Below are 24,201 nucleotides of genomic sequence, written 5' to 3'. Positions count from 1 at the left end.
ATAACTCCTGGCAAGATGGTACTTTTAATTAATATCCCAAAAGCTCTACTTTATTAAAAGACATTGTTGGACAATACCAATGTGTCTTCCTTTGGTTTTTATGCTTGTCAAAAGAATTATATATTTGATCCCAATCAAACTTATGGGTTTTTGGTTTTGGTGCAATACTTTTGCCTATAGTTATGATCCAAGCAAGAACAAGATTTTTATCTTTACAATCCACGAGAAATTAAATAATGCCGCTGGACACTTCTGGATTTAAATAAATAGTTGGCCCCAACCAGTGCTCAGTTGAGAGCTGCTTGGGAAAACTATATACTGCCTATATTTATATCCATCGATATTACAAAAGAAGCACTATAGTCAGGAGAATGTAGTCATACCTTTAAAAACACTGACATCAAACATACTGTCTCTTAATATTGTGGAAGTCCTACTATTCTTCCTTTTCTTGATACATTACCTTAAAATGTATTGTTAAAATATTTGCTTTGAAAGCAACTTATCCACTGCCAGAGAACTAGCAGAGCTCCCTTAAATATCATAATTGATAGATTTATCTTAGTAAATCTTGCATGTATAAATTGGAACCATAGAGTTGTTGGGCACAGGTAGTATCCATCTGGACATGGATCAGGAAGATAATCCTTCATAGAAAATGTTGATATTTTACCCCTGGTTTGAAATAACTTTCTACACATCCAAACCTTTATTTCTTCATTAGGTTCCATCTGTATAAAAATGATTCATGCATAAACTGCATCTAACATTAGTTTCTGCATGAACAGTTAACCATACTGCTTCAGAAGCAGATTCATTTTATAACGTAGTTTGTGCCTGAGCTGCCTTATTCAGTAACTGATGTCCAATGACTGCGACTCCAACTTGTATTTTTGGACAAGTTGATACCCTCATCTATCTTTGAACTAAGCAAAAGGTCAAAGCCATGTCTTATGTATTGATTTCTGTGGTTGATGACAACTAATTTAGTGAAGCATTCCTTCAGGAAAGTTGCCCTTCCCAGTAAGTTCACCACTGGCCTAGGATGGGCTGTAGCCTCTGCTGAAGAGATGGACAAAGTTGTCACTGGAATCTTCATATATAATGTTCATTATAAGATGTAATAGATACATTTTTAAGAAACTATTAATTCTCATTAATCCAACAAGATGATGTATTTCCTATCCTTTGTTTGGCTTATGGCTATTGGTATATACAGTATACTATCCATTCATGCAAATTACTTGTGACTTTGCTATGACAAACAATTAGTTCTCACCTACAAAAGTAAGTATTTCTCTGAGAGTAGATCCAACAATCCATATGTTTCCTATTAACTCTTTCGGGCCATGTGTTATTTAAAGAATATCATTCTCCAAGTTATTATGTACACTAGCAGCAGTACTTACGTCTCATTGCTACATCTGCCCGTCAGTCATCTATGGAGCCAGAAGCTATTTATTTGGATAACTGGACCTACCCTCACAGAAATGTATTTTACAGGTAGGGAAAAATCTAAATATTTTTCACCTACTATGGCAATTTGATTAAAGCATTTTATTTCAGTACTTGTGTGTTCTAAAGTGCAGCTTCCGTAAACATATGCTATTTCCTTACAGTTGGAAAATGTTCTACATTCTACCCATGTTTCATGTCTCCACACTATTGTAGACTTATGATGGTTTGGGTCTCTCTATTCCAAACACTTCTCTAGCACAAACAAACAAAATCTCTTCACGTGTCCTGATATGCATTCTATGGAACAGAAAAAGTTGTTAGTGCCATAAGATCATTTTAGCTCAGACTAGCAGCCAAGAGTTACCTGCCATCAATAAGAATGTTTTAGAACCAACTGTCAGTACTTGAAAATTTGGTTATTTCCTATTCTTAGTGTTTTTTCTGATTTCCATGTTTAATGTTAAGATTTTGATTATCCTGCTGCACACTCCCTCATAAACTATGGAGGAGCAGGACTTCCTCCATTGTGGCATTTGTACTTCGGCACTTACTCTTCTGGGAGACCATATAGGCTAGACACCCTGTATATGCTTCAGCATCATATAAATTGTATTTGTTTGTGGTCTGTTGAGGGTACTGATTTGTTTTTAAGTAGATTTTTATTATGGGTTTTAAATTTTATTGTACATTGCTTTGAGTATTTGTTGGAAAGACAGCTGAAAACTTTTGTAAATGATTATAGTCTCTTATATTTATCCAAAAGGAGCAAAAATGGCTGTCAACTTTACTAGTTAATAATTAGATGTGTAAATGGACAATTCAAGCAATAAAGCACATTACTTATTTCTTTTTGTTGACCAGAATTTTTATATATTTGTTTATGGCTTTTCAATGTTTTTATGTGTGTTTCTTTACAGAACAATTAAGATAGAAGTGTATGACTGGGATAGAGATGGAAGGTAATTTCTTTATTGCACATCACTAATTAAAAGTGCAAAAATGAGTTGCATTATTTATATTCTCATTATAGACACAGTTTGTACAGCTTTGGTAGGTTATTAAGTTATGGAAGTGTTTCCACCAGTAAATCCTATGTCTAAAAACTTGAATGTGGGATTATTATTATTAATATTAATAATATTAATATTATTTCTTACCCGCCTCTCCCTTTGGATCAAGGCAGGGAACAACATTAGTACAACACTACAATATAATTCGAATACATAAAGTTAATTAAAAGAGCATATAAAACCAATACAATATCAAAATAACAAATAGAGTGCAGTCATGCAAATATATTAGATAGGAAATTGTTTCTTAACTCTTAGCTTTGTTGAGTAACACTAGTCCAATAGTGAACTTCATTGAGCAGTTTCAAAATACCAGACATGGGCTGGTGGGAACTCTTTAGATACATTCCTATGATTCCTTTGTATTGGTAAGAGTTACGCAATGTTTTATTCTTACCCTAACTAGAAATGTACATTTTGTTTTTGTTTCTAGTCATGATTTTATTGGAGAATTCACAACAAGTTATAGGGAATTGTCCAGAGGACAGTCACAGTTTAATGTGTATGAGGTAAGTGTTGAATTGTTTCTTAGAAAGCAGATTATGAACAGATTGTACTGCCTGTGTGTCCTTTGTAACATGTGCCAGGAGCCAGTTCCTATCATTTTTAAACACCTGGTTATGGAGTGCAGAAAATCTGGAACAAAGGTACAAGTTTATTTGTGTGTATACACATTTTCTGTGTGTGCAGTCAATATATTTGTGGACTTCTTTTAGAAAATAAACACCACTTTATTGAATAGTCATAATTTTTCAGCACAGTTTTAAGTATTGTATATGTTTAAATATACAGTTATTAAAATGGTATACTTCTATGTATTCACGATTTAAACTAGAGGTTCCAAAACTATGTCATAGTAAACCATTCTTAAGTCAACCAAGTGGTCTGAGTTGCACCAAATATAAAAAAGAGGCAGATCGTGTATACATTGTGGTAATCATTGCTCTGTCTCCTAATCTAGTCAAGACTTGCATTAAAGAAATGTCAGGGAATAGTCCAAGCCTCCTTAGTAGTTGTCAATTGATATAAGCACTCAAATCAACACTTGTTAGGTACGGTTTTGTTTAGAATATAAGCCTTAAAGATTGTGATTGTTTCTTGTTTCTAATTGATAAATAACAATCTGTTAATATTGCTACATTATATCATACCATCAAACTTAGAAGGTATGTAAAAGGTATGTAAAATAATGTCAATTAGAGAAAATTAGAATTAGAACTAATTTTCTTTAAGTGACATTGGTTTTACATGTTTGCATAGAGATAGAAATTTTAACCTGGGTTTTTCTGAATTTTTCTAGTTTTTTCTGGGCCTTCACCTTTCTATGACTGCACAATTGCTTTCACTCTAGCATTTAAAAAGTGACCTAGAGATGCATGTTGAATTCTTATAATTCTAGTAATGGCTCTCTAAGAATGGAGCTATGTTATCTAGCTTTCCTTGATCATTTAAGTTAACTCCCGTTACATGACCAGCTGCAGTAAATTATGTGGATCCATTATATAGTTATAAGGCTCAATTTGATTCATGTTTAATTATTGTACCATTTTCTCTAGAATTTGAATGAGCTCTACAATACTATTTTTAATTTTTATTAGATTACTGTGGCTTTACATTGTATGTGACTCTAGGTATAAATGGCTAATAATTATGATGCACTTCTAAACTGGAATAGGAACGTTATCATAATTCCCCCTTTCAAATGTATGATAATGTGCTATTATCATGTTGGAAAATGTTAATTCACTTAGAAATTTGAGGTTGGTATCTTTCTACTCTGAAGTATCATCCTGAGGTGTTGCTAAAATTGGTAGGTTCTTTGCAATTGTTCCCATTCTTTCACACTCCCTGAATGTGTTGCAATTAGCTGAAGTCCTTGTCCTTGCTTTTATTTCAATTAAGAGTATTGAAAGTCCTCATTATTGGAGTGCTGGGAAAATTGGATGTTGATATATTTGGTTATATTGGGAGTGTGAAACTTCTTTCAGCAAAGGGCAAGATTCAATTTCAGAGAAGTTCTAGGGGGCAGCGTTCCAGTGGTGGGCAGGGCCAAAGGCAAAAGAGGAGGGGCTAAAACTACTAGCATCTTTTTGGTTAAGGCTCTAAGCTGGTTTAATTTAATTGTAGGTTGTTACTACATGGAAACTAGAACTATGGGTTGTTTACCACAAACAACCCAATAAGAAAACCCATGGTTTGTTGTTGGGTTCTGAACTGTGGATTAAAGCATGGTTTGCTGTTACATGTGAATGCAGAATTGTTTGTTATTTTGCCAGGCTACAGTGGGCAAAAGTGATAAAAAAACCCACCTCTTTACATGTCAGTACTGCAGTTCTGCAAAGGTAGTTGGGATACAGGGAGGGAGCAGGTGAAGGAGGAGGGAAGCAAGCAACCCAGGACTGAAAGCAACCCAGGGACTGGATTGTTTGATCGTCTGCCAGACAAACCCTGAGCATGTGAAACAGGTCATAGTCTACTTGTTGGCTTCCCAAATCATCTGGCTGACCACTCTTAAAAATAGGATAATGGACTAGAGGGAACTTGGTCTCATGCACCAGGATTTACAAAAAGAAAAATAAATGGAAGCTTTTCTTGGTAATCCGTTACAGGATTCCACACTTCAGTTTTGAAAAACAGATTGATTTATTTATTCCATACTGTACGATTTTAATGCAGCTTCCCATAAGTTGACTTATGGTTTCCAGTCCATCTAAAATTAGTTGAGATTAATTGACATTGGAATCAATATAGCTTCAGATAGTTGTACCTAACTTCCCTCATTGATTTCATTAGAGATTAAGTGCAACTAACACTAGATGGATTGTAGCTGTAACATATTACACTCAAGGCTGGATTATACTAAAACACAAGTGCATTGGCCTCACAGTTAATAATCCCTTCCTCCCTTGATTTTTACTGCTCCAGTGCTTATGGAACACAAGTGGGCTACTAAGATTAGCTTTGAATTGGTGACTTAGCTGCAAAGCTGTGTAAATTACGTCATAACTTTAAACTGGTGTTTTTCAACTTAGGGCAGGATGACTGCAGAATAGGGGAACTTTAGGGGGATCACAGCTGATGGGGATTTCAAGTGTTCTTTTGCTTCCAGCTAAAAGATCACTGACCCTTGGGTATGTGCATGCTTTCTCTTTTGCAGACCATGTGCAGGTTGTCCAAAATCAGCAATAAGCTTAAGGAGTTGTTCACCTTGTCACATCTGGACCAATAGGCAGGCTTAACTTTACCTCTTATCTTCTAACTACTCTCACAGCACTTCACCATGTACTCACTGGACCCTCCAGATGAGTGAGCAGAGCTAACTCTCCTGACATCAGTGCTACTTTCACTTAGCCTCATTCCCTCTGTAACTACCCAGTCACAATGAGGCCAGAGTAAGCGCTATTCAAGCCTTCTCTCACTGCAAGTCTCACTCATTTTCCCCTTCTCTCTCTTTTTCTGCCCTGAGACAGTGTGAGTGACTCCAGTTGCCTATCAGACAACATAGGGATACCAGAACCCTTCTTTTCCTCTTGGGAAATTTGCACAGACTTATCTTTGAATTCTTCCTTTTTCGCTGTAACTGTGATTCCAGGGACAAGAACTGGTGGAATACTGCACTTTTAAATGCATTCCAGTTCTGAGCTCATTAGATGAGCCTGTGCCTCTAACTGCAAGACAGTGAGAGTGACAGTGGTGAGGGAAAGCAGGAAGCATTCCTACTAAAGTATTTTAATAACACGTTACCCCAATTGTCATATGAATGTGTGCAGCTGCATGATACATCTCAGGGGCCCATGCAAGGGTCATGCAAATAGTTTGTGCTGGGTCGGGGTGGGGTTGTTTGAAGTGTGTGTGTAGAATTTAAAAGGAATAGCGCTGAGTTTCAAAACTAAGAAATGCAGAAGAATAGTGATTTTTTTTAACATGCAAAAGTTAACATACTTGTGTTTAACTGCTTTTCTAGGTAATAAATCCAAAGAAAAAGGCAAAAAAGAAAAAATATGTTAATTCAGGAACAGTTAAGTACATGATTTTCTATTCAGTAATATTTCTTACATGCTTTGTAATACAGTTTGAAATGAACATTTTTAATGTACAGGGGTGCCCAAAATTCTGGACACTTTTTGAAATTTTCATGTTTTGCAACTGCATGCTTATAGAAAATGTTCTGTTTCACGAAATTCAAATGTTTATATATCAATTGAAAGAGAATTTAATGCTGAATTCAATACAAAAAACAGAATGCACATATCTGCAAGACAAAAAAGGCTATGCTTACTTTAGTCTAAAAACAAACACAGGTGTGATTGAGTGAAGAAGCGGATTAGAATTGCAAACCCTATTGGCCAATCACAGTCCTTGTTCTGGGGACCAATCACATGGCAGTAGCTGTGATACATCATGTTGGGAAAAGTCAGTTTTGCTGTTTGTTCTGTAACTGAAGCGCAGTTGGAGATTGTGTGAATATTTGAAGTATTTCTCAAATTAAAAGTGTGTGTACGTACATCATGAATAGAGCAATGGCACCAAAGAAAAGAGTTGATTGGACACCCTGGAAAAGAAGCAGGATTGTTGTATTACGTGAATCAGGTCTTTCAATTGATATATAAACATTTGAATTTCGTGAAACAGAACATTTTCTATAAGCATGCAAAATTGCAAAACATGAAAATTTTAAAAAGTGTCCACAATTTTGTCCGCCACTGTATTCATCAGAAAATGTTTGGTTGCCCTATGTGCTGACCTATGTTGGGAGAGAGATGGGGAGTATGAGCTTGTTGATTCTCTTTGTTCTCTTAATGGCTTTCAATACCATCAATCATGATATTCTTCTGGGGTGACTACCTCAGCTGGGAGTTGGGGGTACTGCATTGTATTGGTTTTGCTTCTGCTTGCATGGCCAGCTTCAGAAGGTGGTGTTTGTTTGCTCAGCCTTATTAATTCTCCAGGGCTCAGTTTTGTCCCCCATGCTATTTAATATCTACATGAATTTACCGTGGGGTCATCTGGAGTTTTGGAGTACATTGCCATCAGTAGGCTATGGATACATTAGAGTGGTGCTCGGCTGTGGCAGTAGACTGGATGAGGACTAATAGCTGAAACTAAATCTATGCAGAACTGAGATGCTGTTAGTGGGTGGATTTTCTGATGGGATGGAGAGTCTTCGGCCTGTTCTGGATGGTGTTGCATTCCCCCTTCATGGGTTCATAGCTTGAGGGTTCGCCTGGGGTCATCTTTGTCACTCAAGGTTCAGGTAGCCAAACAAAAGGAGGAGAGAAGAAAGGGGTGGCAGGGAAAGGATTATCCCCAGATAGATAGATATTGTGAATGTTGAGGGGGGAGAGAAGGGGGTACTAATACATGCTAGCTCCACGTGAAATGCTTATTATCTTTACTCCTGCATATTGAAGAAGTTTTAAATCAGAGTGGATAAAAATAATTTTTTATTTGTTTATTTATTTATTTATTTATTTATTACATTTCTATACTGCCCAATAGCCGAAGCTCTCTGGGCAGTTCACAAAAATAATTTAATAATAATGATAATAATAATAATAATAACAACAACAACAACAACAACAACAACAGATTTTTAATATTTAAATTGGATTTTTTTAAAATTTAATTTTATATATATATATATATATATATATATATATATATATAAAAAATACTGAATATTTCTCTCATATAAAGCTAACAGTTGCAATTATATCTCATGAAAACATGCTTAACCTACAATTACAGTCTAATAAAACTGAATTTACTTACCAATCAAACACGGGCATTAATTTCAGTGTTTGAAGTCATGAAAATGGCACTGTCCAGCCTTACTACCAGCTTTTGCTTCTTGAAATTTCTGGGCTTTCAGTATCTTTGAAGTAATGTGTGCAAAGACATAGTCTAGGTAGGTTTATTCTGTGCTTACATGTTGGTCGAGTTGGACAAAGTTAAGACAGAAAGACATAGCAGGGTAGATAAAAAATGATGCTTTAAAAAACCCCCAAAGTGGATTAAAAACGGCTTATTAAATGACCTTTTTGGTGGGGGCTAATTTAAATCATTAATTTAAATCACCAAGATTTAATCAATCCACCCTGCTTTAAATAATTCCTCAAGATTCTAAAATACTGTACACAAGCGTTTATATTTGGGCCTGTTTTCAAAAGTAGTGTTCATTACTTGTTCTGTGTCACTTGCTCTCAGGTAACATTACTTTCCTTCTTAATGGAAACAGAAGTTTCATTTCTTGACTATATTAAAGGCGGGTAAGTGATGCTTTACTCCAGAATTCTGCTGAATTGTGACTTGCAGTAGAGCAATAATAGCAACATTAAGATTTTATCTTGAACAATAAACGTGTGTATCAAGACTTATCAATATCTATACTGTTCCTTGCCAAGGATGTTTTACACTAGAGATGTTGTTATAGATATATCAGATCGTAGAAATTTGTACTCAATTTAGTATAACCCTTCTATATCTACAACTTCATGCCCTTGTCACCCTAAAATAACACAACTAATAGAGTGCCTCTCCCCATATAAACCTATCAGTACACTATGATCACCATCTGAGGCCCTCCTCCAAGGGAGATTTGGAGGATGGAAACAAGGGAGATGATCCTTTGAATGGTGCCCCCCCCCCCCAACTGTGGAATGGTCTCCCTAGTTGGGTCTGCCTGGTGCCAATGTTATCGACTTTTCAGCGCCTGGTTAAGACTTTCCTCTACTCCCAGGCATTTGACAGTATATGATGGACTTCTTCATTTAGTTGTTTTATCTAGTCTTTTTATTTATATTGTTAATTGCTTTTAGCTGTTTTAAATGGTAGCTGGGCGGGACCAATTTTCATCAGGACTGCAGGAGGGAGAAAGGTTGTAAACATGGGGAGCCCATGTTTGATGTTTAACAAACAACAAACAAAAACACACACACCCAGACACATTAAATATGATAATTCATTTTACATAGCATGTAATTTGGTTCTCAAGTGATCCTAATAAAGGTATTACCCTGTTGAAGCTTGCGGGGGGATCCTGATTGACTAACTAGCAATCATTGTACACGCATAATAGAGGTGGTGTTTATTTGTAAATTCATGTGTATTTTATGACTATATAATATTTCAAATCAGTTTACTTCAGAAAAAAATAATTTCCATGGATTAGCCCTTTTTAAATGGTTACACTATAGCTTCTTCATTGCAGTATGCTGAATAAATTTATAAGTACGTTTTAAATTGTGGGATGCTCAAGATATTCCAGCATATTGAATTAGAGAAGTTACTTTCTTAAATATCAATTTAATAATAAATGCTTATAATACTTGTAAAGGCAGCTTTATGCCTGTATGGCTTTAATTATTGATGGATGCTATTTCATAATTCTATGTTTGTTACCTCCATATATATACTACTAAGTGGCACTTTATTAGTTTTTCTTGATTTATTCCTCATATAGCCACATTCATTTTGTATTTATTTAATTTCATTCATAGGACTCAAATCAATTTCACTGTGGCTATTGATTTCACAGCTTCAAATGGTAAGTGTATGTTTGTTTTGTATTACATTGAGGAGTCACACAGTATCAGTTTCTTTTTTTTAAAAAAAATCAATTTCTTTAACTTTTGCTTGGCCTGTTATGGCAGACTAATGCAAATAAGTTACCATGTCTTGAAACCAAAGGTTCCTATGTTAAGCAGAAGGGCACTTGTGCTAATGTGGAGCTGGGGAGGGAATTTCGGTTGATTCTTCCTTCGTGATGGAGCCCCTACTGGAAGGGGAAGGCCATCAAATTCTGTGTGCATGACTGTCTACAGAAATTGGGATGCAAGCTAGAGATGTAAAATTTCTGGAAATTTTAAAGCCATGCGGAAAAAACACACATATTTTTCTATGCTGTGTGTGTGTGTGAAAATAAACCTGAACACTTTGGGAAAAATTGAAAAAGTGCAATACTTACTTTTAGTGCTCTTTACCAATCTAAAGTCACTTCCTTACTTTGGGAACATAAAATGTATTTTATATAATTTGCTTTGTTCGTAAAATGATCCTTTATATTAAAGACACTTAAAAATAAACTCAGTAGATTTCTATTTATTGTGTGAATAAGCTATACTTGTAAGTTTAACACAAACCATGATAACGCTATGAGCAAACCGAGTTATACCTAATATGTTTTAAGTTCTGAAACAACTGAGTCATCCTAGTAACTAGATGAGTTGGAGGCAGAGGAAGACAGGTATATAGCAACTACTCCTGTTTCTGAGGAAACTTATGGATTAGTTTTGGAAAATCTGGTCTGAAGGGAAAGTTACTGAGAACTTAAGAACCTTTAATCAATCTTTATTATTTAAAGAGTGACATTGTAATTTCATTTATTTCATTGCTCTATTGCCCAATAGCCAATGCTGTCTGGGCAGTTCACAGAAATTAATACAAGATAATAAAAAACATAATATAAAACGTTTAAACAAGTCAGCTTTGTAGACCACAGTTCAAATTGTAGTTCTTCATCGTGGTCTCTATGTATCACACATATGGGCTTTGCGCCTGCGCAGAGACCAAACCGGAACCTTCTATAGCTACGTGAAACATTTTAGGCGGGAACCCCTCCCCCACGCTACTGCACATGTCCCTGGGGTCAACCTTTCACCTCTCTCAACACATCTTATTACCAGCCTTCTTCCCGAATCCTGCAACACCACTGGATGCGTCAATGCACACACTTGACGTAAGAAGGGCTCTTGCCTTTTACAAGGCCAGGACTGAGAACTTTAGGAAAACAAATCAGCTATTTGTTTGTTATGGAGAACCATACCTGTGTCATGCCAGCGTTTATCACGCTGGATCGTAGAAACTATTGAATTGGCTTACGCTCTCTCAAAATTAGAGTTGAAACAGCCTGTGACAGCCCACTCTACAAGGGCTATAGCAACGTCTGTTGCTTTCAGCAGAGGTGTCTCCCTATCAGATGTTTGTAGAGCTGCAACGTGGTCCACTCCATCCACGTTTGTAAAACACTACAGTTTGGACATCCGTGCAAGGCAGGACTGCTCCTTTGGGAGGACAGTGCTCTCTGAGGTCCTAAGATGATGCACCAACCCACCTCCAAGGTATGTCACCTTGCTACTCGCCCATATGTGTGATTCATAGAGACCACGATGAAGAAATGCAGGTTGCTTACCTGTAACTGTAGTTCTTCGAGTGGTCATCTATGCATTCACACAACCCACCCACCATCCCCACTTGGTGACATACAGGGTATATGTTTGGTACATTTATTATCTGTGGTAGCATGTGTAATTGAAATAATTATATATTCACTCATGTTTATGGGGCCACAATGTCGGACTCCTATAAACTGAGGTAAGGGCGGGAACCCCAGAGACATGCGCAGTAGCGTGGGGGAGGGGTTCCCGCCTAAAACGTTTCACGTAGCTATAGAAGGTTCCAGTTTGGTCTCTGCACAGGCGCAAAGCCCATATGTGTGAATGCATAGATGACCACTCGAAGAACTACAGTTACAGGTAAGCAACCTGCATTTGTTTGAAACCAGCTGTGATCAAGGTAGACCACACTTTGCTGGCTTTGGACCAACATAGCAACCTGTAGTTAATCAAAAGAAGAAGCAGAAACTCCTGAACTTCTCATCCTAGAATCATAGAAAGATGAGTGGGGAGGGGAAGCCCATGGGGAGTCTAGGTTTGTTCATATCTTGCTAAACCATATTTTCCTGTGATGTCCAAATGCAGACGTGTTGTTCTAAGCAGGATTTCTAGCTTATTCTTTTTCTCCCCACCCCCCTGTTTATTTAACAGCAATTCTTCATTCCAGATGTAATATCACTTTTAAAGAAACAGAGCAATTGGTAATGCAGTTTTGAAGGGCTGCACTTCAAAAAGCCATACTAAGCATCTGCAAATTCTTGTGCAAGCCAGGAGCTTTCTGGATTTTGGCCCATCATTTACCTAAATTAAATGCTGATTTAAAAAATATTTGGAGCAAAATACATAAATCTAAATTCATCATGATACACTGCATTTCAAATTCATAGTTAAGACTTGAGCTAGTTTGGAACCCCACTTACAGGTCTAATGCCCCACTGAAATTTGTGTCCTGGTAAAGCCTACTAAATAAAGTTTTTTTGTTTCCACAGGTAACCCTGCACATCCAACTTCACTCCATTATATGAACCCATACCAGCTAAATTCTTACGCCATGGCACTAAAGGCAGTAGGTGAAATCATTCAAGACTATGATAGTGACAAAATGTTTCCAGCTCTAGGTTTTGGTGCAAAACTGCCTCCGGATGGAAGAATATCTCATGAATTTGCCTTGGTAAGAAATTGATATATCATCTTTAAAATACAACAACAACCTACTCACTTGTGTTCCTCGTATATTTTTTGTTCTTCTGCAGATGCTTAAAATCATTCATTTATTTTTAGTACTATTGCAAACAATTCTGCCCTTTTTTCTTGCAGTATATTTTAAATTTTAATCATGTAGCAAGGAAATAGGAGGTGAACCCTTGAAATCTTCATACTTCATTTTAACAACTACTCAACTTGAAGACGTTTACTAGTTTCCAAAAAGGGCACTTATTTGTAAGCCTGTCTACATGGTCCTCAAACTCTTTGAGCAATGAGTTAAAAGTGTTCACAACACTGTTGGTTCTTTGTTTAAGTATTCATAATAAATGCTCCTAGCTTAAAGAAATAACATTAGCAGTAGCTAAAAAAATGTAAAATACCATACATGATTTTTGTTTTAACCATTAGTATAAATGAAATATTAAAACAGTCTTGTCACACGAATTGTATTAGTTGTACAAGATGGACTGGACTGGTTAAGGTGAAATAAGCAGCATCCAAGGTTGATGTTTAGAATTTGCTATGCCCCACTGGTTGAGTGGAAGGCCTCTGAACACAGAAGAGCATCCTATAGTCTCTATGAAGAATTGAAAATATTAAAGTCGAAAGGAACCAATGCCATTTCTTCCAAAATGTGCAACTGTACAATTCTCATCAAGCAACATTTCATGTATTACACTTTGTGTAATTTTACATTTTTTCCTGCAACTATAGAGTGTGGACTATATATACACGGTATTCCATAACTTTCACAATAGTTAATACTTTATTCCTATTTTTACTTATAGAACGGAAACCCTCAAAATCCTTATTGCAGTGGAATAGATGGTGTAATGGAAGCATACTACATGAGTCTAAAATCCGTACAGCTTTATGGACCAACAAATTTTGCTCCTGTTATTAATCATGTAGCAAGGTAATGATTATGGCAGCTATTCTGGGAAAATCCAGTTCAGTGACCTTATATTGCCAATATAATTATATTCAAGGAAGGATGAGAAAGGTACAATTACATCTTTCTTCTGCAGTAAGTGCTAACACTCTGCCCTGTTATGCAGTTTCTTCAGCCTTTGTGTGTCACATTGGATGTTTTTACAAGAGGATTAATTTAAGCATCTTTGCTATTCATGAGAATATTTAACTATTAATGAAAAATATAAATGAAAGAGAGGCATTTGTAGTTCTTATGATCATTCTAACTAGTGATAGTTTAATATTCACAGTACAAACTGGTTGAATCAAGAACCAGTTGAAGTATAACATGTGCAAACATTCTATTTTTATTCTCGAAGCACTGATAAGACCTTCCTAAAATGGAGTTAGTTTTTCATGAATATGAAACATATTTTCTTGAACCTCAGAAGCAGATAAAGAGCAGATTTTGTATGTTGACTAGATTTCAGACTTTTTAAAGTTGAAATATCTCAACTGGTGGCTATTTTCTTAGGGCTCATCTACACCAAGCAGGATATTCTACTATGAAAGTGGTATGAAAGCGGTATATAAAAGGCAGGAGCCACACTACTGCTTTATAGTGGTACTGAAGTGCACTGACAACTGTTGGGGCCCAGGACACATCTACACCAAGCAGCGTATCACACTATGAAAGTGGTATGAAAGCGGTATATGGTATGTTTGAATGGGCCCCAACAGTTGTCAGTGCACTTCAATACCATTATAAAGCAGTAGTGTGACTCCGGCCTTTTATATACCGCTTTCATACCACTTTCATAGTGGAATATTCTGCTTGGTATAGATGAGCCCTTAATCTCTTCAGCAGTGAGATGCTACTTTGAAAAAGCAGGTTCCTTCTTTGTACAGTACTACTTATGGTCATGTTCCTAATCATCAGAATTTACAGAATTGAAACATGGAGTGTGGGGAGATGGATTTTTGTGGGAAAAGGCTGAGAGCTCAGTTCCGGTAAGGAACAAAATTCTTGGGCTGAGCATATATTCAACAACAACTTTTACAATTCTTTAATTACAAACACTTGTCTATGATTGTTGACCTAGGGGATCTTATAAAAAACAATCAAACACCAAAACTGATTCAACAAGTCTGAAGTCTGCCCGACTTCAGACTTGTTGAATCAGTTTTGGTGTTTGTTTGTTTTTTCAGCCTTTCCCCACAAAAATCCATCTCCCCACACTCCATGTTTCAGCAAAGAAAGAGAGGCTTTTAGTTGTTACTACTACTCTTGCCAATCTACTGCAAAGTCAGTCAAATCCACCAGTAGATTCTGATCTGTCTTTTAATCTAGAGGAAACTCAGCTTCTTCTTTGTGGTTTCTGTGCATCACACATATGGGCTCTGTGCCTGTGCGGAGCCTTGATTCGGGAAACCTCTAAAGCTGAGGAGCGTTTTGGCGGGACCAAGACATTAAATAGTCCCCTCCCCCCCCGGCCCCATAAAATTGAATCAGTTTTTCTTTGAGATTTCCAAACTGCAGTTTCTTATTGGTGACCTTTAGCAAAATAGGTTTCTCTAAAAAAAATCATGACATCAACTTCATGTTGTTTCATCAGCTATGCAGCAATACATGTTTTGCTCCAATGAGTTTGTTTTTAAGTAACCATGTTTAGGAAGGGGGAAAGCAGTGGGAGAGAGAAGGGAGTACTTAATATTTTCATTGCCTGTTTCTTTGCTCCAAATCATATTTCACCGCTACCACCACCCTGGGTTTTGGTCCTGCAGGATTCTAAATGTGGTCCAACAGTTTAGTCCAACAGGAGGAAAAGCTACAGTGGAAGGGTGTGCAATTTGCAGCCAAAAATAGTAGTGGGCAAAGGATTAGGTATCCCTTCTTCGTTCTACCACTTCTCTCTAAATTTTACCTCCCAAACATGCTTTGCTGCTTAAAAAAAATGATACTGAGGTACTGTTAATACGTGTCTTGCCCCGTCACAAGAGAAGTGGATCTCATTCTCTCAGTGAAGTAGATGTGGATGTCCACAGACCATCTCTTCTGTTAGACTGCCATTGTAGGTGGGCATGTACCTGATGGGCAATTTTATACATAAACTTTTAGAAGTCCCATTGAATCCATTGGACCTTATTTCCAGCTAAGTGGGTATGGGATTCCTGCCTGAGAAGAGTTTAATTTTTGAATCCACATATTTCAATATAAATAAGTAAGTAAAGATGTGATTGTTCATAGAAAGTGCTTTCTAAAGGAGGATTTCATAGAATCATAGAATAGCAGAGTTGGAAGGGGTCTACAAGGCCCCTTCCAACCCCCTGCTCAATGCAGGAATCCACCCTAAAGCATCCCCGACAGATGATTGTCCAGCTGCCTCTTGAAGGCCTCTAGTGTGGGAGAGTCCTGGGAACAATTATCTTTTCTAGAACAAAACAAATGCTGTATTAATTACTCATATCATTTCTATAGCTTCACTAGTATACATTGGCTGTACAGAGTTTCCTAAGCCAAATAAAAATTAAAAAAATCTCCAGGGTGGCAAGGGTATACAGTTGGGTGCGGAGGGAGTGACAGGAGATTTGTGAGCAACAATAGTTATGCATATTTAGGAACAAGGTTTCAAGGCTTTTTGGAAAAAGTTAGGTTGTGAGGAATAATTAATAATAGAGGGTTAAATGCATTCTAAAGGTTTTATTTTCTGATATTAAAATATTGATTGTGTGTTGTGTTTTGTTTTTTAGGTATGCTGCCTCAGTTAAAGATGGCTCCCAGTATTTTGTTCTTCTCATTGTTACAGATGGGGTCATTTCTGACATGGCTCAAGCAAAGGAGTCTATAGTGAATGTAAGTTGTGTTTAAATGTGACAGTGGATTAAACAAATGTATTTTTTAAGATAGAACTATTAAGTTATAAAGGCTGATTCCAACATGATTCAAAAGCCAAACTTTCAATACTTAGAATGAAGGTCTGTATTTTCAACTGGTCATGTACTCATCTCCTTGGCCACCTCCTTCACACACATTTTCACACACATTTTCATATCCTTCTCCTTTATATTTGAATACTCTGACCATTTCTGCTATTTTCAACAGTGTGCCACTTTATTACACACACACACACACACACGGAGAGGGGTGGGAAAGAAGACCTGAAAGAATCTTCTGTGTGCTTTGACCAATTAATTCTAAGTTAAGTCATGCAGAAGTTGAAGAAAATAAAACAAATAATTTATTTTTAGCTATTTTTTCCAACATGCTATATGTAGCTCTTTGGAATCTCCAGGCATATAAAAAATGTACATTTTAGAACCACTTTAATGTAGTAATACCTGTTTCTTCCTCTTTTGAAGGCTGCAAAGCTTCCAATGTCAATAATAATAGTGGGAGTTGGACCAGCAGAATTTGATGGTGAGCATTCATGTTTTAGAATGTTTTTTGGGGGAAATGTTTCATTAGATATCAGTGGAATTTGGAGCCAGTTCACAAAACTGGCAAAATGTCACTTCTGTACATTTATTTGTATTTATTTAATTATAAACTTAGATCCTGCTTTTCTTTGCAAAGTGAACTCATAGCAGCTCAAAGAATAAGCATAATACAATAAAATAAATATTGTAATTATTATATTATTAATAAAAGCAAATCCAAATAAAATTACAAAAATCATATATTGTATTTTTATATTGTATTTTGTATTTGTGTTTTTAAATTGTTGGTAGTTTTTATGCTCTTCATGATTTTAATTTTTGTGAACTGCCCAGAGAGCTTCAGCTATTGGGCAGTATAAAAATGTAATAAATAAATAAAAATAAATAAAATAATATACCAAATAATAAAATAATATCTTTCATGGAGGTAACATCACTAAAATAACCAAAACCTCAAACACATAATCTGCTAAAAGACTTCAGGAACAGCCATGGTTTTGGTCAAACACAAACCTCCCAGGGGAGGTCATTCCATAGAGTGAGTGCCAGTATGAAAAGGTCCTATTCCTGATGGCTGAGTGCCATTATGAAAAGGTTCTATTTCTGATGGCTGCCCACTGTTTCTCATTCGGCAATGGAAGCTGGAGCAAGGCTTCAGATGTTAAATGGAGCACATGTTTAAACTCTAAACTTTAGTGATTTATAGTTCAAAATCAGCATCTTCAGACCAGAACAAACCAGTAACCAAACAGTGTGAATCAAACAAGATGGAAATAATATGTTCTGAGCACCAAACCCCAGCCAACAACCTTTCAGTAGCATTTTATACCAGTTGAAGTTTCATGGTCAAACCCAAACTGCATGTTTAGTCTAACGCTAACGTGGATGTAACTAGGACATGAAGGAGTGGCAAGATGTCCTCCTCATTCATACATGCAAGGTGAAGCAGTGCACTTCTGCTTTTACTGAACCTTCTCTCATAGTGTTGTGCTGCTTATTGCATTGCAGCTAAGTATTGTGTTGCAAACCAAATAAAATACCATAATACAGTGGATTGGATTGAAAAGTTTCTGCCCTGTAATGGCAACACAGTACTAACAGTCTTTTAAGCTCTTTATTTAGTAAGCTGTAATATACAAATAATTAGGTTCTAGACAGCGCCCAAAGCAATATTGGAAAGGTGAATAGGTATGTTTTGCTTGAAGGAAGCTAGTTGAAAGTTTGGATCATTATTTCTTGGCATAGCTTTTATACAAAGAGATAAAATAGATGTTGCTAGATTATCTTGTTACTAAAATTAATCATTGGCCTTGAATACTTGATCTCTGATTCTTTTTATGAGTTTGTGAATTTAGATGTTAAAGCTTAGTTTTGTAAATTTATGCTGTGCCATATTTAACTGAAAACAAAGGAAATGTGGTGCAATAAAATAACAATCATGTAATATATTACTTATGTCTGTATATAATGGCTTTGGTTAATTATTGGTTGCATTTTTAAAATGGATGATGTTAAGAATAATTGTGGAATTGGCAGTAGATCTATAATACTAACAAATGTTCAGAATGGCACACCCTTGTAGATAGCAGGGTTAAGTACTATCCTAGCCTGTTGCTCTTGGTAACTGCACTACTCATCATTTTGTTTTTGTTGACAACTTTTTTTAATCATAAGAGAAAAGGAAAAGATGGGCATGTTTGTTTTAAAAAACAAAACCCTAAAAGGTGGTTTTTCCCCTCTTCTCTTTCTGCTGCCAACTTTCTGCTGGTCTTGAGCAAGTCGTTATATTTCAACCTCACTACCAAGTATGTAAAATTAGTATCAAAATCACTTAATTCACAAACTTATGCTTGTGAATGGTACAAGGATCATATTTTCCAACAGTGCAGGTGAATTGTCTGATAGAATCTACGGTCCTAACTGCTTGTTGATAGTTCAACAAATATTATGATTAAGCCAATTTAATAACAAAACTATGTAACTATATGCAATCCAAACTGTAATATAACATTTTTTTTTAAGCTATGGAAGAATTGGATGGTGATGAAATAAGAGTATCCTCAAGAGGAGTATATGCAGAAAGGGATATTGTTCAGGTGAGAAGAAAGTACTTCTGCCTAGCAGATCTCTTTAGTGTGTGTGTGTGCGTTTGTGTGTGTACCTCAGAGCTTAGCATACATTGTACTAATGCTTGAATAAGAAAATCAGGATTAAAGACAATTCTTCGGAAGGGATCTGATGGAGCCAGAAAGAATGGTTTCTGAGTTGTCCAATCCTAAAGCTTTTTTTACTCAAGTGCAATAGAGTAGTGGCAAATTCAGAAGTATAGTCATGCCTCCTCACAGCCACACACCCTTCTAAGAGTATACAACCTTGTAGGATTATAAAATAAAGATGAGCTTTCAGTCACTTACATTGTTTGGTGTTCTAATTGTCACCTTCGAATATCGAGGGTAAAAAACAGGCATACCAAAATCAAACATCAAGAGATTTTTTAAAAAGTGGTTTAAATCCCAATTTATCCACAGATTGTCACAACGCAGGGAAAGGCAATTGTAGAAAAGCCTTGGTCCAGCTTATCAAACATAGGTATCCTATCGAAAATCTATTTAATTTTTTTTTCTATCTGTGCTAATAGTTAAGACAGCTAACAGATATAACAAAATCTAGTGCCTGAATTTGCTTCTTTTTTTTCTTCCTCCCTCCCCATCCCCTTTCCTTTTGTGTCAGGTGTTTTAGATTGTAAGCCTGTGGCCAGTCTTAAATATTTTTGTAAGCCACCTTGATAGCCTTTTTTTGGCTAAAGGGTGGGATGAAATAATAATAATAATTATTATTATTATTATTATTATTATTATTATTATTATTATTATTATGTCCCACCATCATCAGAGAAACATTTGGTGGTGACAAAATCCAGGGTCCTTTTAGTAGCAGCCCCATAGGCTTTGAAACTCCCCCCCCCCCCGGAAGACTCGGCTCCCTTCTCCCTTTATAGGTATTCTGAACCCCAGTGAAAACAGTTTTATTTCATCAGAACTTTGGTAGTAAATGTTTCCTGGTTTGCAGTTTTGATATTTTGCTGCTGTGATTTTAATATTTACTGCTCTGTATTTGCTTTTTTGTATATTTTCAGTGTGTTTTAATATAGTACTGTGGTGATTTATTTATGATTATTTGTTAGAAGATCTCCAGCAGAAAAGCAGTCTAAAAATACAAATATAATATCATGAGTTGTATCCAATGTTAGTCCCACTTAGAGTAGAAAGGGCTTAAATTAGATTAACATTGGATGCAACCTATATCTGCAAAAGACCTGTAATAATATTTGTCTTTTTAAATAAGTGATATTTTATGACGAGGCTTTAATTTTCTTTCTGTATGATACCACAGTAGCAATGCTGAACCTTTTTTTTTCCATTTCATTTCAGTTTGTACCATTTCGAGATTACATTGACAGAAGTGGAAACCACGTATTAAGTATGGCCAGACTTGCTAGAGATGTCTTAGCTGAGATCCCAGACCAATTTCTTTCCTATATGAGGGTCAGAGGAATCAAGCCATCTCCTGCACCTCCTCCATACACACCACCTATTCATGTAGTGCAGACTCAGATATGAGCAGGCCAAATACTTAATGCTTTTCACAAACTATTGAGCGCTGCTAAGAAAATGCTCCAGTACAGTGGTGCACTTTAAAGAGCCAATAAGCTGAGGCCCAGGGTCCCTCTTTGTAAGCAGTGGAGCTTCTGGTGGGCTTTGGAGCAAAATAAGTTAGCTTCATATACCAAAATGTTCAGTCTGGTTGCATGCGCAACAAGGAGCAAAATAAAATGGTGATGTTTGTTTCTAAGTTTTATTTTGTTTCTAACAGAAAAAAGCTACTGTTGTCATGTGTTTGGAGAGAAAGCACAAGTCACGGGTTCTACTCAGAAGTCCTTGTCTTTCCTGATTTAATATGTACATATGATGTGAATGCAATTCTTCTGTATCAATGTTTACATGTTACTACTTTTCAAATTGAACGACTTTTTTAATAATTGTTCTTAATCTTAAGAATTTGGAATATTGAATTGTCTATCTTGCAATAGTAAAATCCACAAGAGAAGCAATATCTCTTTGAATGATTGTCCAGGAAAATGTGAATGCAAAACTAACAGTGGATAGCAGGGGGACAAATTCATTCATAGATCTTGATAATGGAAACACCTCACTCAAGTGCTCAGTAAAGAATTCATCTGACACATTTGAGAATAAGCTTCCAAGATGTGAATACTGTAAGAATATGTATTTTTGCAAGATATTCCAGATCCTGAAATAACTTGTGTTTACATTTTTTAAGACTGATTATGCTGGCATAATAAATTTCAACAACAACAACAATAACAACAACAACAACAACAACAACGGTTCAATTCTAGGAAATGGCTGCATCAAATAACTTTTGAGTCCTATAGTTTAGCTGATGTAATGTGTGAAATCTGTAGAGTATCCTGCATAACAACAGTAGAGCTTTGGCATTATATTGCTTTCTGCAGGTGAATCTTTTATTCTGAGTGATTTAAAGCTCTTATGCAAATTGACAGTTGCTGTGAGGTTTGTCTAGATTGTCCATTCAAAGGGATGCTGGTTCATTTTGAACTGGCTGTTAGTCACACTAACATATAGGGCACACAAGTGGTAACCTATTAACTGGGTTAAAATTGCACAGCTACGTTGCTTTGTGCACAACTTTGTGTATAGAACTACTCAAGTATTTTATGATATGCTTGTTCTTATCCTAATTATCAAATGTTTTTGCATGTACAGTTTTTACAAGAAATTCACATTTTTGTGAGTATTTGTGTTAAAACTTTTAATTAGAACAAATGGCCTTAAATCTCACAAATACCTTGGAAATGATTGTGAATTGCCTTCAGATACTGGAAAAAGATGTTTTACTTTTGTGTCAAAAGTGTAATTGCCTTGTAACGTGTAGCTCTCTTTTTTGGCACATAACCTGTTTACTACTTCCTTTATTACTATATATGTTATAATGAACAGTATTAAATTAAGGTGCATTTTTTAAGCATGAACGGGTTTTTTCTGGAAAAACATATATAAATGACATCAATGGCGTATAATCCTATGTAATACAGAATCTTCCATTTTTAAATATATTAAAGGTCCTTAAAATATTCTCATATTGGAAATTGCTTTTCTGAATTTTATAACCATTGAGGTGAGCTCCAATCAGTTTAGCCAAATTAGCAACTCCTACTGCAAATATTGAATCTGCAAAACTGAGAGAGCTGTCGAGTTTATTTTGGTAGGGTTGGTAAGTATTTCAAAAACTTGGATTGTTTCAGCACTTTTCAGAATAAGCCAGTCCATGGAAAAGACATTGGCCTGGTTCACGTTTAATGCTAACCTATGGTTTATTTAAACCATGGTTTGTTACCTTGCCCAGGGTTTGTCTGATGATTGTTGAACAAGCCATGGTTTGTTTTTTCATTTCCTGGATTGTTTATTTTCTTTCGCCTACTCTGTCCCTGTATCCCAATTGCCACTGCAATACTGGGATATAAAGAGACTGGGTTTTTTTTTACCACTCTTGCCTGCTGCTTCTGTAGCCTGGTGAAATAATCCATGAACAGCCCACAATTCTGGGTTCCCACATAACCACTCATGCGTTAAACAACCCACAGTTCACAATCCAACAACAAACAATGGGTTCTCTTCATGGGTTGCTCATGGTAAACAACCCATACTTAATGCATAGTTTCAGGTTCACACATGACAAACCACTATTCAACAAACCTTGTTTAATTAAACAATGGTTTGTCATTACATGTGAACCAGTTCATTAACAGAAAGCAGGACCACAGAGTTTTGCCAATCACTGAAAAAAATTCTCTTGAGTAAGAAATAGAGCAAAGTTAATATATATCGTCTCTAAATATCAAATAATGCAGCAAAGTTTTTGTCTTTATTGCTTCAGAAGATTCCCAAAGGAGTTGCCTCAGATTACATGTCAAGTAAATTTAAGTGCTCCTGTTTCTCATTTGTGTCAACATCAAAATCAAAAAGGCAATTTTCTAACATGTCAGTTGGAATCTTTTCTCTGATGAACGATATTTTGATGTATACTGTAAGATGCAAAAAGTCTTCCACAAACTTTTCTAACATAATTTAATAATTGTTTATTTCACTTGGAGTGCAGTCCAACAGGATTGCTGCTATTTATTTATTTATTTAAAACATTTTTATCTTGCCCTATATCATTAAGATATCAGGGCGGCGTACAGATATAAAGCATACAGTATAAAACAATAAATATGCACAGTTAAAAACAAATTAAACCATGAACCAAGTTAAAACAATATATAATTTAAAAGCAGTAAAAGCAGTTAAAACAATGTGCCTTCTTAATGAATTTAGATGAAAAGCTCTGGAATTGGAGTCCTTCACCTGTCCAAAGCCTTGCAAGCAGAGGCTTGTGGTGGAATATTCCACTTTAAAAACATTTCCTCTCTCTGCTCACCATCCCACCCCTTTCAATAACAAGCGGCGTATGAAAGCAGGGAATCTGTATTGCCCTGTGCTTCCTACAATGCCCTCTCAGGGACCATAGGATTGTTAAGATGCATTTGAATTCCATGTCAAATAAGTTGTCTTAATTCATCAGCCTGCAAAGTGCTCCTATATCATCATTTTATACCTAGGCTTAGGAATTGGCCCTGATTTCTGCACATTTCAGTAGAATATCTGTATCCCAAGATGCCATGGCATTAATAACATATGGTATAAAATATGTGAAATGAAATAGTCTTAGTTTGCTTTGTTTAAAAGAGCCGTGGTAGTTGAGTGTGTCTGATTCCAAGTGGAAAGATTAGAGTTCCGCAATTGATTTTTGCTGTGATAGCTGCTTTCACCATATTTCTGTTAATCATGTCGTAGGCTTTG

The 24,201-nt window shown here is 36.0% G+C and overlaps 1 protein-coding gene across 4 annotated transcripts in view; it reads left to right on the top strand.

The window, feature by feature from the left end:
* The window catches only part of CPNE8 (copine 8), a 66,692-nt gene extending 44,257 nt beyond the window's left edge, over positions 1-22,435 (top strand). For 2 of the 4 annotated variants that reach the window (XM_063134137.1, XM_063134136.1), the window contains 11 exons: positions 2,376-2,417; positions 2,962-3,037; positions 6,493-6,546; positions 8,736-8,797; positions 10,028-10,074; positions 12,691-12,872; positions 13,696-13,823; positions 16,571-16,673; positions 17,180-17,237; positions 19,280-19,353; positions 20,689-22,435. In XM_063134137.1, coding sequence (XP_062990207.1) covers positions 2,376-2,417; positions 2,962-3,037; positions 6,493-6,546; positions 8,736-8,797; positions 10,028-10,074; positions 12,691-12,872; positions 13,696-13,823; positions 16,571-16,673; positions 17,180-17,237; positions 19,280-19,353; positions 20,689-20,877 — 1,015 coding nt within the window. In that variant the 3' untranslated portion in view covers positions 20,878-22,435. Of the gene's footprint in view, positions 1-1,126; positions 1,504-2,375; positions 2,418-2,961; positions 3,038-6,492; positions 6,547-8,735; positions 8,798-10,027; positions 10,075-12,690; positions 12,873-13,695; positions 13,824-16,570; positions 16,674-17,179; positions 17,238-19,279; positions 19,354-20,688 lie in introns of those variants that run through there. The other 2 variants (XM_063134139.1, XM_063134138.1) reach the window with 2 other exon arrangements.
* The last annotated feature ends 1,766 nt before the right edge of the window (positions 22,436-24,201 follow it).

This window comes from Elgaria multicarinata, chromosome 9, assembly GCF_023053635.1.
Source record: "Elgaria multicarinata webbii isolate HBS135686 ecotype San Diego chromosome 9, rElgMul1.1.pri, whole genome shotgun sequence".
Lineage (NCBI taxonomy): Eukaryota > Metazoa > Chordata > Lepidosauria > Squamata > Anguidae > Elgaria > Elgaria multicarinata.
The sequence above is the reverse complement of the archived record's forward strand: the minus strand, read 5'-3'. Positions and strand labels throughout refer to the sequence as shown.